Consider the following 20,170-nt stretch of genomic DNA (forward strand, 5'->3'; position numbering starts at 1 on the left):
GGAAGTTTATAGGGGAAAAAACTTAGTGTTTAATTAGACAGTGGGAATCTCAGATTTAATCTAGATTTTCATGTTCAGGTAATTGCACATAAGAACTCCTGTAAAGAAAGACAGAATCACAGTATGTTGCCTGCTTTCAAATTTTGTAGCTCTCAGTTGCAGAAAATCAATAAAAAAGCCTCACCAGATTCTCAAGGGTGTAAGCACAGTTGTTAGAATGACTGCAGGTGCACTGGTTTTCCCCCCAAGTCCGGTTCTCCAGGGCTGCAGAGCCTGAACGGGAGGAAGAGGCAAACATACCAGCATCTGAATGAGCCTGAAATCATAATAAAAGAGAAGAGGAGGGATCCTCAGCAAAATAAAATGGAAGAGGAAAAGCAGAGACGATGCAGAGACAAAAATTCTCAATAGATCAAACTATTTTAGTTAAAAGTATAAGGAAATCCTGTCTCCATTCATTTTCTTTGGTAACAAGAATTATAAGTCCTGAAAGGAATTGAGGCAAAATCCCAGAAGGCAAGAAGATAAAAAATTTCCATGTGTTCTGTTGACCCATGAAATCATGATTTCTAACTTTTGTCCCTTTCTTTTTACCCCTTCCACACTTAAGGAATAATACTACTTTAAGGAAGGGGTGGTAGCTTTTCATTACTTGCATCAGAAACTGTGCAAGTGTGGTTATGGGAATAGCTGTTCAGCCGAAATGGAGGTGCTGACATCTTTATCAGCTTACCTGAGTTGAAATCAGGTGTGCTGTGACATAACAATCTTTTGATAAATGTCAGGAAATAAATGAAGACCAGTGGAGGTTATCTTATCAATGGAATGGTTGATGTAATTTTCTTTTAAAGCTGTTTAACAGTAATGAAAATTTGTCCAGAATAATTGGTTTTTACTGAGAGGAATGGTGAAAAGAGCACGGTACTGAGATGCAGAAATCTTATGTTCTGTTTGTCTGTCCTGTCACTATTCCTTACCTCAGTAATCCCGTGGCCAACCTCTTCACTGGAACTTCCTTGGAAGCCCAACCAGTCATGGCCAAGGCCTCAGTCATACGTATCCATGAGGGGTTAAGGGAGTAATTGTTTTGGAAATTTTCAGCCAACTCCACACACTGGACTTCACATCCCTATTATGTTGGGCCACCGCCAAGCATGTAAGACCCTCCAGTCAGCCATCATTTCTTATACCCTGACCTTCATACTCTGTTTTTTCTGAGCTCATTCCTTTATCAATTTTTATTCCTTTGTCAGTTAAGATCCTGTATGAAGCAAATAGCATAAAACCACATTTGACCTGGCATAAGCAATAGACTCACATAACTGGAAAGTCTAGCTCTAGGTCAGGCTTCAGACTTAGTTGAGCTAAGGGGTCAGTGATGTCAGTAAATATTTGGTTTCCTTCCTTTATTCTTCCGTTCACAGTGTTTAGTTCATCGTAAATTAGGTTCCACTCTTTCTCATAAGGTGGATGCCAGCTGCAGTAAGGACACAAGTTTGCTTAGGTACACTCGGCAGGAACGAGGCCCCTTTCTCTCACAGGAGCTCGAAGGGCAGGGGCAGCCACCTTCAGACCATGAACTTTGTGGGGGATGCATGAGAACTGGGAGGAAAGTGTGTGGTAATCAGATGGGGGAGGAGGTAACGGCTGGACAACCAGCACGTCCTCATCTATCGGTTATACTCTAGGACTCCTCCTTTGTTATTTCTGGAGCCCTTGTAGCTTAGTAAGCAAACCCCTCCATTTCCATACTTTCTGGATCCTCTCTTCTCTTACCCTTTCCTGAAATCCACTCAACCCTGAGGAAAGTATTTCCCCACATCCCTCTTTCTTCCCCACCCCAGACCACAAAGAAGGAGGAAAGATCCACATCTTGGTTCCCAGACTCCTGCCTCGTCTCCAGTTGTGCTCCCAGACCAGCATTTGTTCACCGTTGTGTAAAACACCTTCAAGGCCCACAGTCTGGTTTTGCCATTCTCTACCCCGGCTCGTGTGTCCTCTCCCACCCACCTGGTCTTTCCCTTCATTCTTTGAAGGTTTTCATTCCTTTTCCACTCCCAGGCCCAGCTGTCAAGCTGCTGACTCCAGTGTTCACACAGACTGTCTGTCCAATACGAGGCTGTCGGTTCTTTGCTCTTTTCAACTCGTTTATATCAGCCATCCACTTCTAGAAAAATATCTAGGTTCTGTCAGGCTTAACCTCTGATTTCTTAAATTCAAACATCTCACTTTTTTACTATACCCTACCTGCTTCTGTTTTACCTATTTCATTGATTTTACCCAGAGTTTAGTATCTTCCTGTCGAAAACAATTTGCTCTGCCCATGGTTTATATACTGTTTCTTCTGACCTCCATTAGGACCTTGCTCTGTATGTCATTTCATAATTAATTTTAAAAATTGGTTTCAAATAGAATCATAAGAAAATGATAAATAGCTCAAACAATGTATTCACACGAGATATAAATGTGTATTTATTTTCATATATTTTAATGTAGGACCAAGGCCTTTTTGTTAAGTGTGAATCACTTGATTGGCATTCCTCACTGTCCTTGTATAAACTCTACCGAAAATTTTTCATTTCCAATTTCAGTTTCTTTAAAGTAGAACAAGAACACTCCAGACATATATAAGTAATCTGAATTTAGAAGCCTTCTGAATCTTCATAATTCTTTTCTCAATCTTCTGTAACAGCAGTTTTGGTGTGTTTTTTTGGGGGGTGGGGTTAGCTTTTTAGTAACTATCTTTCTAAAAAGTATTCCCCATATGGTTTACCTAAACAACAGATTATTCTTTTTGCATGCATTTAATCAGTTAAATATTTAAATTACATGGTAACCAGTGTAATAGGCATAAACAGATTTAGGAACAAACAGACTTAACTCTTGGTAAATATGTAAACTGGTTGAAGGAAAAATGAAGAAATGCATTAGAAAATAGTCTGCCAATCGTGAGTGTAACCATCAGCCAGTAGGTTTCACATGGGGGACATCAGTTATTGTGGAGACAGTTAAGGGGTCAGTATTCTGGTTTCTCCTGTGTTAAAATGCACCCTCCTGTGTCTCAGCCCCTTATACTGCGTTAGGTCTCCTTGTTTTCACAGCCAGCTCTGTGGGGAATTGCTGAGCTATGCTCTCTCTGGCTCTTCACTTCTCTGTAGCCCCCAACCACAGAAATCTGACTTCCACCCCTGCGACTACCCCACTGACACTGCTCTTACCAGAGTCACCAGTGACATTCCTGCTGCTAAATTCAGCAGAGAGCCTTCTGTCTTTGAGATTTGTGCAGCATTTCATACTGTTATTCACTCCCTCTGTTTTTCAGTTTTACTTTTCACAATTCCTAAAGCCCATCCTACTTGGTTTTCCTTCTACCTTAATGATTAAACTAGAGTTAGAGCTCAGTTGTTCTTCTGTTCTTACTCTGCAGATTCCCTTGGGCCAGTTCAACCACCCATGTAACTCCAATTACCGTTTAGTATTAATGAATTCCTCTTACATGTGCCACAGCTGCTTCAGACTTGACAAATCCAAACTTGAATTTTTCTTTCCCTCCCCCCCCAAAAGAGCCTCCTCCTTCATCTAAATTCCCTTTTTTAGCAACAGCACCTCTGTCCATCTCTCCAGTTCCAATATAGAAGCCTGGACATCATCTTTTGTTCTCTCACCTCCTCCTGACATCCATTCAGTACCAGATCACACTGATGCTACTTCCTGAATATCTTTTACATCACTCCAGTTCCCTGTGTTTCCTAATTAGGTATACTATAATATTATTCCCCAGTTACACTTGGAGCTTTCCTTTCAAATGATCCCTGTTTTCTAAACATTTCAACTCACTATAATTTGAGTGATTTCTCTAAAATGCATATCTTTTCTCATCTCTCACCCGATTAAAACCCTTTAGTAGCTCTCTCATTGCTTTCAAAATAAGTCTGAACTCTTAAATGATTCCCAAAGCTATTCATTCTCTAGTCCCACTTAACCTTTTCAGACTTCTCTTGCCTTACAGCCTTTGGCCTTTGGATAATTTCTGCATCTTGTGTAGATCTTGTCTTACTCTACTCCTTCTAGAAAATCTTTCTAGAAACGCTCCTTCTGTGGTCTTTCAAAGTCCTCCCTGTTTACCCTATCATGACACTCATCTCAATGTAGTACAATTGCCTGTTTATCAATTTGTCTTCTCCACTGTATTATAAATAGCAGGGTCCCAGTCAATTTGCCTTTTTTAACGGGTGCCTGTTACAATGACCAGACACAGTGCATATTTATTTGCAAAACAAATAACATTAAACAAGTCACTGCCTCTCTGAGCCTCAATTGCATCATCTGTTAAAAAGGAGTATTGTCCTGTCTACATTATAAGGTTGTTTTGGGGTCTTGTATGATAATAGGAAGTAAGTTTAGCACTGTGGTTAGAAGAGTGGGTTCTGGATCTGTACTACCTGGTTTTTAATCCTAGCTTCCACCATATAGCCAGCTGTGTGACCTTGAGCAAATTACTTAACTTCTCTCTATGCCTTAGTTACCTCTTTGGTTAAATGAGAATAACCACAGTATCTGTCTCAGAGGGTTGTTGTGAGAACTGAGTTAGTAAATAGAAAACATTTAGTACAGTGCCCAAACACAATAAATATTACCTATTAATTATAATATTTTTATTTATAAGCTCTAGAATTATACATTATACATAATTATATGTTATAAATGTATGTACACACATATGGCATCAATTTTTAGTTTCATTGTTTTAAGGGGGTAAAGGAAGGGTATCATGATTCTTAATTTTTTTCCTTTTCTCTTTTAGGATAATACCATAGTTATACAAGAGTTTATTTTCCAAGTCTTAAATTCAAATTGCCATAGTTGATTCTCTTGAAATTTTGGTAAAACATTTTTAAAATTATTGTTCCATATAAAAAGAGAATTTTGAAAATGTTTCCTTGCTGAATCTCAAAATATTTTTTGAGTCTACATACATAGTAGGTAGACATTAGCACAGGAAAAATGTTTAAATAAGAAAGATTACTGGTTTAATTTATAAAGGACAGTTGTTATGTCTTTGGCACCTAACTTTTTTTCTCTATGTGATTTAATTACATAAACAATTCAGTGTTTGGAAAGTACAGATTCCATTAACTCTGTTAACTATGCAAGGAAAAAAGAAAATACAAGTGCATTTAGTTTTGTGTATATGTGTTCCCCTGAAAGAAACTTGCTTAATTTTATTAAAAAGTTCTTTTTAATTTAAAATTTAATTAGGTAATATACATTTGTATGTTCACTTTGGATCAACAGAAATGCCTAATTTTTATCCTTTTTTCTGATTCCTTTTAGAGTTGGTGGTTCCAGGATTTTATTGAGAATGACTTTAGGAAGAGAAGTGATTTCTCCTCTTCAGGCAATGTCTTCCTACACTGCAGCTGGTAGAAATGTTTTAAGGTGGGATCTTTCACCAGAGCAAATCAAAACAAGAACTGAGGAGCTCATTGCACAGACCAAACAGGTGTATGATTCTATTGGCATGCTGGACGTTGAGGAAGTAACTTACGAGAACTGTTTGCAGGCCCTGGCAGATGTAGAGGTGAAGTATATAGGTGAGTAGGATGCAAAAGCACATCAATATTTCACTTTGTGGTCATCATAAACCATTTTATGCTTCCTGCCTTGGCAATTCGTTTTCCAATTTTACAAGACATTGATTTTTACATAATGATTTGTAACTGCTTAAATGGTTAATGATTCATAATTGCTTAGAATTATATTACCAAGATTAAAAATTTTTATTATGTGGCAAAGGTGCTATAAAATGTACACTCTCTTTATAACTGCTTTCTGGAGAGCAATATATATCAAAATTTGTAAGAAGTTCATACCCTAGCCCAGTAATTAATTCCACATCTAGGCATTTACATAATCTAAGGAAATAATCAGATATAGGAAAAATCATGTATAAGTTTATGTCTAAACAGGTACTCTACCATAGCAAAAGGTTGGAAACAACCCCCAGGTGGCAGTCAGTAGAATAGCTAAATAAATTATAATACATTCATATTCTGTAACATTATGTAGCCATTAAAATCATGTTTAGGGACAGCATTTAATAACATTTTTTTTAAAGCACAGAGAAAGAAAATCAGAAGAAAAAAAATTTAATAAAGGCCGGTATCTTGGGTACTGGGTTTATACTTGATATTTAATTTACTCTTTAAGATTTTCTCTATTTTCCATATTTCCTACACTTAAAATATATTATTTCTCTTTTTTTTTTTTTTTTTTTTTGCTTTTGTGTGTTGGGGGGTAGGTAATTAGGTTTATTTATTTATTATTATTTTTTAATGGAGGTACTGGGGATTGAACTCAGAACCTCATGCATGCTAAGTGCATGCTCTACCACTGAGCTATACCCTCCCCCTTAAAATATATTATTTCTATAATATAAGACCCTTTGAATTATAAGGGATGAAGATTCATACCAGTTACTTCAAAGGATTGGATATGTTTTGTAGGATAATTAAGGCTAAACAACCTTGGCTGTGTACCCAGGCTTTGTAAGAACAAAGGCTATCTGTAGAACTGGATATCGTAAACATCTGCATGTGTTCTGGAATTTGGGAGGTTGTCCGGAATCCTGCACAGCCCTAATGACCTAGTGACTCTTTACCCTCACTAAGAGTTCCTTACCCTATGTCTTACCATAGCAGAGCTTGGCTACTTTCTCTTACCTCTGCATTTTTGTTTGTTTCTGCCTCTTGCTACCCACTGCTTCCCTCTCATTTTTAGCCACTAAATCTTGCTATGAGCCTTGAGTTTAAACTCTTGAATAAAAAAGGTCTGGTTGATCTCATAGTCAGTGTCAAAGGGATGGGGTTGTTCCCCATTCAGCAGAGCTTTCCCAGCAGGCAGGTTCGTGTGCAGCTCCCAGACTGTATGTGGTTTGCCCTTGGTTCACATATTCACTCACGTCTTGAGACATTTATGGCTAAGACAGTGTGCCAGCCTGGTAGCCTGTGCATCGAACAAATGTAAAAACTGGTGGGGGAAAAAATGAAACCTTTTAAAACAGAATTATCTTAAATTCAGTTTCTTTACCAATCATTCATCTTTTAAGTATACCTTTAGTTTTGTGACATTCGTTCTTGCTCTCCCGCAAATTTATCTTTGTGGGGTATTCATAAAAATGTTTGAGTTTCAGAATGGATTTTTAAAGACTAACTTTCTCTTAAATGTGTATGTTCTCAGAGTTCATTCTCTCTCCTGCAGTAGCTGTTAAAACCCCATTTGTCTAGTGTCAGGTACCAGGCACCAGCATTGTTTCTAGTTTGGCAGTGAGAACATAAGTCTGGTTCCAGGTCTTTGTGGCAAAGGAAGGAAGGAAATGGTTTTCAGTATTATTGTTTGTTTAAGAATATGTTTCCAGTTTTAGACTCCTGCATGTTGTTCTGCTCATTTACGTTCTTGAGCAATTTTGATTCCTTCTTAATACCTTTTGGAGCTAATTTTTAAAAGGAAACAGAAATTGTAACTCTGTAGTGAACTCACTTAAACAAGTGCTGTATATATTGAATTTTAAATCTTATGTTTCATTCTTTTTTTAATCAAGGAACAAAAAATGATGTATTAAATCCTAAAATAATAATGATCTAATTTGATTTTTTAAACAGATATTATGAATTTATTCAGATATTTGTGGCGATTTTTTTTACAGCTTTCTTTGTAACAGTGCCTTAAGAGGACTGACACGAGTAAGGTAGCTTGTTTAACTGGGCAGTTTCTTTGTATGTAAAGGATAGCTTTACTGCCAACCTTTTATCACGTGTGTACATTTTACCTATTTACAATACCTTCAAAGTGCTAAAGATATTAAAGTTGAAATCTATTCATTGTCACAGCTTAACTCCAACTATACCTATAAACGATACTGATTTATTGAAGTCAAAACAAAAAATGATGAAAAATCCAACAACCAACTTTAATATGTGAAAATGAGAGTGGACAACATTACCACCATCATTTAACAGGAATAGCCCCGATATTCAGCTGCTTACTGGATCTGTCCACTGAGATTTCTAGGAATCTTCTGAAATTATATGGAAGTCTTTATATTTGTATGAATGTTAACATTTGAAGGAGGGTCCATGACTTTGATTAGATTTTCTAAGGCATCTGTCATAAAAGTTGAGAACTTCTATTCTAAACAAACCCATCCCACTAAATTGGTCTGCTCATTTCTTAAACATCCTCTGTGTTTGGGAGTCCCTAGGCTTGCAGTCTCTGCTTCTCCAGTCCTGACGGAGCTCTTCCTCTTGCCCATCTTCTAGGTTCCGCTTTCTCCCTCAGACATCGCATAGTGCTTGCTGCAGCCCTCCATGCTGCTGCCTTTGAGTTACTGTCCCATTCATTTGACAGCTAAGCTGGTCTGTCCTGTATGGTTCTTTATCTTTTTAAGTACTCTTCCCTACCCCCAACTCCCAGACTATAAAATGCCTCAGTATAAGAACCACATCTTTTTAAATCTACATTCCCAGTTACTAAATTACATGCTAGACATACTTTGGTAAGTACTCCATGCACACCCTTATTGTTCCTTACAATGCCCTGGAATAGCCAAGTCCTGCGTTAGAGACTGCTTCTCATCAGCCTCAGGAGCCTTTACAGAAAGTATGAAATGAAAAACTTATATTGGGATAATCTTTTCTGTAGGTGCGAGATATTTTTCTTGATACTGATTTGATGAGTCCTTATGGTGTCTTCTTCTGTTAACAGTGGAGCGAACCATGCTAGACTTTCCCCAGCACGTCTCCTCTGACAAAGAAGTACGAGCAGCAAGTACAGAAGCGGACAAAAAACTCTCTCGCTTTGATATCGAGATGAGCATGAGAGAAGATATCTTTCTGAGAATTGTTCATTTAAAGGTAAATGATGGTATAAATCCTTTTAAAAGGAAAAAAAAACCTGACAATAAAAAAGTAAAAACCTTTAACCAACGATAAAAAGTATTTGAATGTTCCTAGATTTTGTTTCTAATTATTATAATGGGTGCAGCACAGTGTTATATAATGTTATGTCATACCGCTTAGGTTTATGTTGAATTGCTAATTACATTCACTTAAAATTATTAATACCAAGTATAAAAGAGTGTACATCCATAAATACAAGGCTTTCTAACCATCATGAACTTAATGGTTTAATGTAAAAACCTCTTTGAATTTTTAAAATATTGCAAGGTCTATATTAGATCAGATCAGCTAGAAGCAAATGAAATTGAATTATCTATCAAATCGTGTGGTTTTGGCCATAATATTGATGACATAGTATTGATGCTGCAGGCCAGAGGATCTCCTATCTGTCATCCTCACATTTTTCAGGATTCACAGAGATTACAGATAATGAATGCTCTAGGTGGGTCTGCCACGTGTTGTTTTGGTCTTTTCATCACCGACGTTAATTTGCTCCGTAGCATTTTCATCATGTCTTTGCTTTGACTTTTTATTTTCATGGCACTCAGCAATTTGTTTGGAAAACAACCAATGTTTCACATAGGCATTTTTGTTTAATTTTGCATAAAAACATGCAAAATCTCAAAACTGTGTTCCTTTCAGCAAACTACAACAAGAGTTGAAATAAAAAGCAGTTTTATTTCAAGTATTTTATTTGTAATTCACTCTAGAATATGTAATCAAGATTATTTAGACATGTAAGATGTGCCTACTGTCTGTTTTCTCATGTCAGACATTTTTCACCTTATAATTGATATTCATCTATGTGGTTCATAATCGTTCATCTTTGGCTCTATAAAAATAACCTAAGTTAAAATAACTATGGTTATTCTTTATTAGGTAAATTGTTCTCTTTTCTCCTTTTGACCCCAGTTGTTATTCTATGTGATTCAAATCATGGCCCTTATAGTCTCCTATTTTTATTTCATCCCCAAATAATTTAATTTCTTTTCCGAATGGATAGTATATATGTTCTTTAGAACTTTTCCTCAGCATTTCTACTTTCCCTTGATTAGTTCTACTTTCATCCTGACTTCTAAGTTCTCACTTGGGATTTTCTTGCCTCAAAAAGGTATTGCAGTCTTAATGTTACTAATTGAGTTCAATGTTCTTGTTACTGTTCCACCTTCTCTGATTATTATGAATGTTATCAGGATATAGGAGGTTTGTCACTCTAGACTTCTCTTTTATACTTCTCAACTTTTTATATATTGGGCTCTGATACCATTAAATTTGGAAAAAAAATTGCTGCCTGCATAGTAGACTAGACAGTAGCCTAGCACACGATAAGTGACCTGATAAACACCAGTGCATTCATTAGATTTGTTCATTTATCTGAGCTCGTTCACTTCAGGATTTATTATATTAACTTAAAATAGTTTCGGATTTGGTTACATGATTTTTCCTCTTTCCAAAGTAGTTTATTCTCATACATGTGGATTATTGTGTGAACATCTTTAAGAACATTTACAATGTTAAGGCTACTTCAGAATAATAAAAAGTAGCTACTGTGTTTGTTTATGCATTGGAGCTTATTTGGTGAATGAATTTAGTTACCTTTAAATACTTTTCTTGGCAAATAGTTACAATTTTTTAGTCAATATTTTTAAAAATCTAAAACTGCCAGTATCAGTTTTCTGCTAGAGATGGACTCTTTAATGGACTCATCCCATTTATACTGAAAAAACAAAGTTAAATATATCTAAATCTTATATTTATGTTTCTCTGTAACACTGTAAGTAAAATAGGGCAACCATAATATAATACATAAAGCCTTCATTAGGCTGGGTAATAGAATTTTAAGTTTATGTAGAGTCATCAGTTTCAGGCATGCTCTACAAAAATGAGGGTGCTGTAAATAATACTGAAGTCTCAAGATACCACCAATGTAGATGATAATCAACTATATTATCTTAATTAGATACAAAATGTGTTATTTTAGCTCTTATGTTATTTTTCACTTAAGATTGATGAATAGAAATATGAGATTACCTTTCACATTTCTTTATGGCAAAATAAATAAGTGTTCTAGTTATCTACTGATGTACAACATACTCTAAAACTTAGTGGCTAAAAATAGCAACAATCACAGTTTCTGTGGATCAGGGATTCAGAAAGGTATCAGTTGGGGAGTTCTGGCTTGGAGTCTCGCATGTGGTTGCAGGCAGTGGTGGCTGGAGCTGGAGCATGTAGAGGATAGCCAGGCAGCTCTGTCTTCAAGTCCCTGCCAGGCACCTCCATGTAGTCTCTTTATGTGGACTAATTTGGACTTCCTCACAGCATGGCAGCATCAGGGTGGTAGGACTTCTTTCATGCAGCCAGAGGGCTTCAGCACAAATGTTGCAACAAACTACATGGAAGCTGCATTGCATTTTGTGACCTATCTCAGAAGCCACATACCATCACTTCCACAGTACTATATTGATTGACTAGTCATTGCGATCTGCTTGGATTCAAGGGACACCACCTCTCAGTGTAGGGAGTATCAACTAACTTGCAGTCACGTTTCAGGACCTTTAAAATAGCAATTTGTTGACTAACTGGATGGATGAAATCACAGTGGAGCACAAGACTAACCAGCGTGCTTCTAGTCTTCCTGTCTCCTTCCCAAGTGTGGCTAGTAATACTACTTTACATTTGTATAGCACTATCATTATCTAACTTAACTTTTACACCAATCTTCTGAGGTATCCCTTTTTATAAGTGGAGGAACTGAGGCTCAGAAATCATAACTTTTCAGCATAGAAGTAGCTGGTAAATGCTTGCCAGAAGTCATGTAGACTTTATGTTAAAACCCTCAAAGGAGGGAGGTGTCATGTTTGATTCTATTTTGTATCACTGGCAGAGTGCCTGGTACAAAGTACAGTAAACATTTAGTAAATGTTCATCAAAGTAAAGTGAGAAACTATGACAGATCTGAAAAATAGGCCTTCAGTAATTGGTGCTGGGACATAGGTTATCCACGTGGGGAAAAAAAATTGGATTGCTTCCTCACAGCCAAGTGAAAACAATTCCTAATGGATTAAAGTCTTAAATAGGTAAACTTTAAAGCTTCTGGAAATTTATATAGGAATATGCCTTTATGGCATCTGAGCAGGGAAGTATTTCTTAAACAAGACATAAAATATAAGGCTGATAAACGTGACTACATTAAAATAAAGAACTTTTATTAATAAAGAAAGTGAAAAGACATTAATACTAAAACATACTCAAATACTAAAAAAAGAAATTAGCAAAACATGAAACTAGCAAAGCATTAGTACCTAGTGTATAAAAGGAGCTACTACAATCAATAAAAGACAAACATCCCAATAGAAAAATGGGGAAGTGACATGGAAAGTTATTTCAGATGAAACACTTTTCTGATGAAATGGCAATTAAGCATATGAAAAAATATTTACACTCATTAAATCAGGGAAATGTAAATAAAGACTGCAATAAGATACCATTTTTCACTTACCAGATTGGCAGAAATTAACAAATCTAACAATGCCAAGTGTCTGTGCGGGTATGAATCATTGGGAATGTTTGTGCACCACTGATGAAGGTATAAATTGATTTTTAAAATAATAGTAATAACTAATTTGGGGGGAAATCTAGTATTATGAAGTTGGATCTTACATTCTCTGTTAAGTTAGCATACCCTCCCCACTCCCACCTCAGCATTTACCCGGAAACACTTTTGTATTTGTGCACAGGTAAAATTGGACATATATTCATGGCAACATTATTTATAACAGGAAAACACTGAAACAACTCAGATTTCCATCAATAAGAAAACGGATCAATAAATTGTAGTATATTTATAATGAAATATTTTATACAAGTTAAGGAAATAAACTACAGCAACTTGCAACATCATGGCTAAATTTTAGTAACAAGGAAAAAAAAACAAAGTTGCAGAATACTGCATACAATATATAATTTTAAAAAGTCAGAAAGAAGCATAACTAAACAATGTATATGTAAGTAGTAAAACTGGAAAAAATTGTTTAACACAATTCATAGCAGTGTTTTAATATTCTATTTAATAAGTTTAAGAGTGGATTCAATTTGTCTTCATAACATATATATGTAGTTATATTCATTTGTAGATGTCAAATATTACATAAAAATATAACATTTAATTTATCCCTAATTCTACCAGAAGAAAAAATACAAGAAAAAGAAATGAAAACAAGGATGTCCTTATTCCTTTAGCTGAAAAATGTTCAGATATCAAAAGCCAGCAGTTGTGGCCTCAAGTCTCGGTGTTTCCCAGGCCTGACAAAGGCTTCTCAATCATTGGCTGAAAAGCCAGCAAAGATCAAAAAGGCTTTATAGACACTCTTTCAGGCCATATTGGTGAGAAAATGTACACTGTCTTCATTATAAAACAATCCAGGCATATAATATTTTATGCCAGTAGCCTGCTAAATAGTAAGTACAGAGAAAGAATTCTTTAAGGAAATTGAGTCTGAATTACACAAGCTGAATTGAGAAATACAATTACCTATTGTAATATTTATGTTTTTTCAGAGCTATGGACTTTGGTCTTGCCAATTCATCTTAGCCAATTAGTGATTTAAACAGAATTTTAATGTTCTAGTGTAATTGAATGAGTCATGAGATTGCATATCAGTGTTTTTAAGCATTATGTGATCTACTTTGAGCCATGGAGACCCGGTGCCAAATTAAAATACAAGAACCAATGCCTTATAAAAAATAACTAATTAATTTAAAATAAATGAAATTTTTTTAAAAAGCAGTGCCTTAAAACTATGACAAAAAAAAAAAAGAGAGAGAAAGAAGAGAACAAAAAGAAAAACTTTTTAAAGAGGAAAAGCCACTTCCAAAATTCAGCATGGTGGTGGTAATTTTCTTTACTTACCATGCCTTCTTGATTTTGAAATGTGTAAGTCTTGTTGTTGGTCATAATACTACTGAAGCTTGTACCTTTGTCAGGCTCTTAAAAGCCTAGAGATCTGCTATGAAGCCTCAACTACCTTGCCTTCGTTTCCCTGTTAGCCAGATGCCCCTGTTTTGTACTTCCCAGGTACTTACCTCTCTTCACTCACTGCATGATATTAACATTATTTGCTAACATATGGGGTTTTTTTCCTTCTTGTGACTTAAGGAGCCTCCAGGATATTCACCTTTGTTTCCCCAGTGCCTGACATAAATTGGAGCTCAGTAAATGGATGTTGAATGGAACAGAACTGGTCCCAGTTACAGTGTGTCTCCATGTAGTGTGGTTCCCCTCTCCAGGTCCTTGCCCTGCCGAGGCCCACACAGAAGCAGAGAATCTTGTGTGAGCATATTGAGTTAGTGATCAGCAAGCAGGCCTTTCTGCAGCCCTCCTGTCCAGAGTGCAGGCAGCTGCCTCAGAATGTCCTCTTCACAGTGAAACAATAGAAACCTGACAGTAAATGATTGAAAAAACACAGAAAAAAGGGGAAAGAAACTGCATATATACCACATTGAGTTATACAAGTTTGTATCTCTATTTTAGCTTTTGCAGTAAGACCTATATTATCATACTGTTATTCAGTTAGATTTCTTTAGTGTATTCAGAGCTTATGAATCAGCTTTTCTAAATGATATTCAGAGGAATATACTATCTTAATCTTCAGCATTCTTTTAACAAACTGTAAATTCTAGTTTGATACACAATACAGGAAATCCCACTGAAATATTTTTTCATATTTTAGAAACTGGAAATGGGAAGGTCTTGTAAAGAAAAGGACAAAGTCATGGGTCAGAAGGTGGGGAGCACTGGGGCGATTTAAGACAATTTTTCATTTTTTCACTATGAAATTTTAAAGAATGATAATGAATTAAGGATGGTAATGTAGCAGTGTGGCATATTAGGGAAAGTAATAAACTAAGATTTTGAAGAATTTATTTCTACCCCCATTTGTACCACTAAACAGCTGTGTGATCTTAGAGAAATCATTTAACCTCAGTTTTCTGTCTGTAAAATGAGCATATGAGCATATGTGTAGGAACACGTGTGTGCGCACGTGCACACATACATACTTTTATACAAATGCTCTTAGTTATACGAGGAAGTTGGGGAAAAATAAATCTCATCACCACATAGATTAAAATACCATCCCCTGCTGTCAGATTATATCAATTTGAAAATTACTTCAGAGAACTTTAGCTCCTACCTGTACCCCCACCCCAACCCCAAAGAGAAGAAACTTCACCTAAAGAGGCCTGAGACCTTGTTCAGATTCAAGGGATTAAATTCTTTTACAGGAAAGGAAGGTGCAACGTGGCAGAGCCTTCTAGAGTGTTGGCTGATTCCCTCTTAGAAAATCCCTGGGCAGCAATTCTGACCTTGCCTGAAGATTATAAGGGAGAATATTATTATGATCAGCTTTGGGACAGGAATGTGCTGTAGAAGCACGTTTTAGAAGTGCTTTACTCCCTCCAGGGACCTCCGGAGATTTCCCGACCCCCTGAGTTTGATTGGCACAAGGTGTCTGGTTATAATTGAATCAGATTTTTGTTAAGTGTCATTTTTGTAGTAAGTCAGATATTTCAGGACAGGTAATTAGTCATAGTTAATTAGACCTAATTCAGGGCTGATTTTTCTCAGAACATCCTTCTTCCTGTTTACACTTAGATTACCTATTTAGGGAGGTCAGTAGTTTTACCTAACCTAGACCAGAAGTTGTGAGTTTCCTATGCTGAGTATACCTACAGGCTTTCTCAAGTAGCAGCCCTGATGCTCCCAGGTATGCCAGGTCCAGGCCCACCTAGTATGAGAGCCCATCCTGATCAAGCGTTAGAGTAAGAATCCTCCGTACATAAGCTGGCAAGGCTTGCGATGAGCCTCTCTGCTAAGCTCAGGGCCACGTGTGACCAGGTGAAGCCCAGGAACCCGCACTGTTGTCCTGCTGTGTGCCTTGCTTCTGCCTTGGCCCACTGCCCAGGTGGGAAGGTTTCTCTGCTCTGGGTCTCAGCCTGCTCACCTGTGTCCTTGCCAGGCCCTTCTCACCAGGGATTTTTTTTCCCTCTCCCCCACTGCACATAACTGCTGCTTAGATTCTCCCCAGCCTTACAACTTCCAGTATTGTCCTGTCTAGGGACTCCTGTTGCCATGCCCCATGCCTCAGGACAGACTTCCTGGCGCTGTTGAAGCTCAATCAACCCAAGTTAATCATATCCGGATGAACACTGTGATTTGAACTGCTGGCCCTCTCTGAGGGAGTCAGCCCACAGCCCGGCTATCTCCCCAGCCATCCTGGGTCTCTTGCCATTGCAGGCACCTGCCGCTGGGACCCCAGTATGTGCCAATACCAGCTAGGGAGGGTTCCACCTCCAGTCATGCCAGCCTGCTCAGAAATTCCCCAAGGACACAAAACGGGTTATTATGGAAAAAGGAGTCTTAACTGTTCTCAGCCTCCACTGAGGATAAAGTCAGAGGAAACTGTGAGTAATGGATGCACAATAAGCGCTTTAGTGCTGTGACTCAGAACTATTTGCTGGTAGGTAAAGGGAGATACAGATTGTTGTATCAAGTAGTACCCTCAGCTGAAATACGACTCTGTTTACCTGCTGCAGCAGAATATAAAAAATGACAGAACTATTGCAGCAAGAGCCTTTTACCAACAATCTAAAATGCAGGCCCTAGAGCTAAACACAGTCCTTTTAAAGATCTAATTAGTGGGAAAATATAAAGCTTGGGGTGAACGGCCCGAGTCTTTCCTGGAGAGAGTGCAGCCAGCGGTAGAGCTCGAGGGCTGAGCGGACTCGAAGCCTCTAGAGACAGGAGTCCCTCATTGGCTCTCAGCCAGACTGAATCCTTTACACCTGCTGAGTCTGTCTGGAGCACACTTCCCAGGGACTACGAACTGACCCGCTACCCAGATGTGCCATGTGTATTCTGCCATCTGTTTTAAAGAAACATCTGGTGTGTTTATTGCCTTGCTGTGGCCAGGGGAACGTCCCCCTCTCCTCCAGGGCCCTCGTCCTTTTCAGTGAGTGTGGTTGCCTGGCTGCCTACAGGCTCGCATATACTGTCCAGCGTTCCTCCTCTGTGTGCAGTGCTGACTCATTTTCCCCAGATGCTTGTTCATATGCAGCTTGCCTTGGTCCCTTGAACTCGCTTGCCAAATGACAGTAAGGCATTTTTGAAGTATTGGAAGCCTTTTGCTGGCATTCAATCCAGCTGTCCGTGTTGGGTATGTTGGCAAAAGAATCCTCCTCTCCATTTGTGTAGAATTCGCCCATTCTTTCTATTCCTGCCTCTCAAGTGGAACCAGGTTAGCAAATGATAGAAAATTAAATCCAGATGATTTGTGATAAGAAACCTGTTTTGTGAAAAAGACCACTCAGTCATAAAGAAAGCTCAGAATGAGATCATGCAAATGTTTCTAGTCACATTTTCAAGTGGTACAGGCACACTTGATTCTGATGCAAGGCAAGGAAATTCTGGTCAGCTCTTTATTTATTTTTCTGTTTTAAATGAGCAGAATCTCAGTAAAGCATAAAATGAATTAGGTTTTCAAAAAGGGCTGCCTCATAATCACCTGTGTGCTTCATAGCCCAGGAGAGATGATGAATAAATTTTGCTTTGGCCTCATAGTTTATGATTTACCCATGCACTATTGTAACAGAAATGAAAGAGATTGTCGCACTCTTTAATTTCAGGAGACCTGTGATCTGGGGAAGATAAAGCCTGAAGCCCGACGATACTTGGAAAAATCAGTTAAAATGGGAAGAAGGAATGGGCTCCATCTTCCAGAACAAGTACAAAATGTGAGTTTGTTTCCTTTTCTTATTAAAAAACAAAAGAATAAATGAAACACAATACAACAAAAAACAGGAATTAGGGAAACACATGTTTATAACATGAGAAATAGCCCATAATACGAATCCACGTACAGTGTATTCGGTAGTCAGTGACTACATTCTGCAACTGTTAACCTCATGATGACTGACCAACAACTGTTAGCTTAATTGGTTTTAATCCTGTCCAGGCTTTATTTGTTTCACGTATGCTAAGCTTATTTTCCTTTCTCTGTTGTACATTCTCTGATAGCTAGCTCAGATCTTAATAGTTGATTTATATTCTTACTCCCTTGTTCATACAGAGATAGAGCACTGGTGATAAAATCCTTAGGACATAGAGTTTTAAAACTAGCATTTTGTTTTTTGGTTTTTTTGTTTGTTTGTTTGTTTAACATTTTTATTGATTTATAATCATTGTACAATGTAGTGTCAAATTCCAGTGTAGAGCACAATTTTTCAGTTGTACATGAACATATATATATTCATTGTCACATTTTTTTTCTCTGTGAGCTACCATAGGATCTTGTGTATACTTCCCTGTGCTTTACAATATAATCTTGTTTATCTATTCTACAATTTTAAAATCCCATCTGTCCCTTCCCACCCTCCACCCCCTTGGCAACCACAAGTTTGTATTCTATGTCTATGAGTCTATTTCTGTAAAATTAGCATTTTGGAATGAAACACCCTATGATGAATATATGCCCCTTAAAGGTGGAGAGATTTGCTTCTCAAACTTTCTCTGTTGTCTAATACCATTGAGAGCTTCCAGTTTCAGAAATAAACTTGACTGCAGAATTAGCTCATTCTTTTGCACAGGAAATATAATCATGATTTATTTCCAGGTTGTTCTTCTAGCCAGGAGAACTGGAAACAAGTTTGAAAGAAATTTCAGACTGAGTGATGTCAACACGGTAGACACGTGTGAGGGCACCACTGAAAAGCAGGCGCCCCATGAAACCTCCCCTCATGTCTTTGCGGCCCAGACTGGATAGTATGCCTAATCCTGAATCCACTGTTAGTCAGGGGAGTGCCAGGATTACTTGAACCAGTCACTGCTGCAGTGAGGGTGGGATTACCTAACTGGTGTAGAGGTCACATGCATGGACCTTCAGATGGGTTCCGGTCCCACCTAAACTACATGGCTACTGTAGAGTGGGGGAGAAGGGGAAAGGGGGCTTGGGGAGACAAGCAGAGTGCTTAAAAGTGACACTGTGTATTAAATAAGCAGTCTGAAATTTACTGTGCATCAGAATTACTGGGAGGGCTTATTAAATCTCTGATTATACATGGCCCCACCTTTGAGAGTTTGTTTTTCAGTAGGTTTGGTGTGGGTCTCAAGAATTGGCATTTCTATGGGGGAGGGTACAGCTCAGTGATAGAGTGCATGCCTCGCATGCACGAGGTCCTGGGTTCAATCTCCAGTGCCTCCATTAAAAAATAAATAAATAAAAATAAATAAATAAATAAACCTAATTACCCCCCCTGAAAAACAAAACAAAACAAAACAAAACAAAGAATTGGCATTTCTAACACGTTCCCAGGTGATTTTGGTGCTTCTGGTCAGGTACACACTTTGAGAATGAGTGTGGTTTACATAAATTTTATTATATAGCATTTTTAGAAGAGTATGGCAGATTAGTAAATTATCTCATATGTTTTCTTGTGGTTTTCTTCTTATTTCTTCCTTTGCTCTCCCACCTAATACTTTCTATACAAATGTTAGGGCCCATAAATTGCCTTTGTTTGCAAGCACCCTATAAAATTAAGGCATATCCTGTTTTCCAAAGGAACCATAGAATTAATTACTCGGTTCTTATCTCTTGGCTTACTTCAGCACCGAACATTGATTTGCTAAATTAAAATTCTGAATTGGGAAAGATTAGAAATGTTCATTATTAATAGGCTATTAGATTCATTCACTCACTCAGCAACTACTTATTGTGTGTGTACTATGTGCCAGACTCTGCTTTGACTACATCTGCTAAATGTATTTAGTTCTTACACATTTACGCCTAATTTCTAACACATCGCCAGGACTGCCTTATTGTACATGTCACATGCAGATGCTAATTGACACCACATAGAAGATTGAAGAAAACTATTTGATCAAGCACATCTCTAGAAAGTACTTCCTGAGGGTTAGATACAAAACCCAGTCTTCACATAAAAGTGAAACTTACTTCACTGATGGCGATAAAAATGAAAGTTTCATTTTATTGTTAATGTCCTGTATTTTTATCTTTGTTTTAGGAAATCAAAGCAATGAAGAAAAGAATGAGTGAACTATGCATTGACTTTAACAAAAACCTCAATGAGGATGATACCTTCCTTGTATTTTCCAAGGCTGAACTTGGTAAAATTTTGTTATTTTTCTAGATTAGATCATA

At 37.5% G+C, this 20,170-nt stretch overlaps 1 protein-coding gene and 1 long non-coding RNA gene across 7 annotated transcripts in view; one reads left to right on the plus strand and one right to left on the minus strand.

The window, feature by feature from the left end:
* Positions 1-3,342, minus strand: part of LOC135319730 (uncharacterized) — a 29,452-nt gene extending 26,110 nt beyond the window's left edge. The window contains exons 1-2 of the long non-coding RNA XR_010378546.1: positions 3,219-3,342; positions 185-316 (exon numbers count right to left, since the gene is read on the minus strand). This is a non-coding gene — a long non-coding RNA (uncharacterized LOC135319730). The remainder of the gene's footprint in view (positions 1-184; positions 317-3,218) is intronic.
* Positions 1-20,170, plus strand: part of NLN (neurolysin) — an 88,914-nt gene that overhangs the window by 27,593 nt on the left and 41,151 nt on the right. For 5 of the 6 annotated variants that reach the window (XR_010378544.1, XM_064481026.1, XM_064481033.1 and 2 more), the window contains 4 exons: positions 5,335-5,594; positions 8,764-8,912; positions 17,640-17,747; positions 20,034-20,136. Coding sequence is in view for 5 of the 6 variants with exons in the window: in XM_064481026.1 (XP_064337096.1) it covers positions 5,335-5,594; positions 8,764-8,912; positions 17,640-17,747; positions 20,034-20,136 (620 nt within the window). In the remaining variant the exon portion in view is untranslated. Of the gene's footprint in view, positions 1-5,334; positions 5,595-8,763; positions 8,913-16,302; positions 16,419-17,639; positions 17,748-20,033; positions 20,137-20,170 lie in introns of those variants that run through there. The other variant, XM_064481044.1, reaches the window with a different exon arrangement.

This window comes from Camelus dromedarius, chromosome 3, assembly GCF_036321535.1.
Source record: "Camelus dromedarius isolate mCamDro1 chromosome 3, mCamDro1.pat, whole genome shotgun sequence".
In the NCBI taxonomy this organism is placed as follows: Eukaryota; Metazoa; Chordata; class Mammalia; order Artiodactyla; family Camelidae; genus Camelus; species Camelus dromedarius.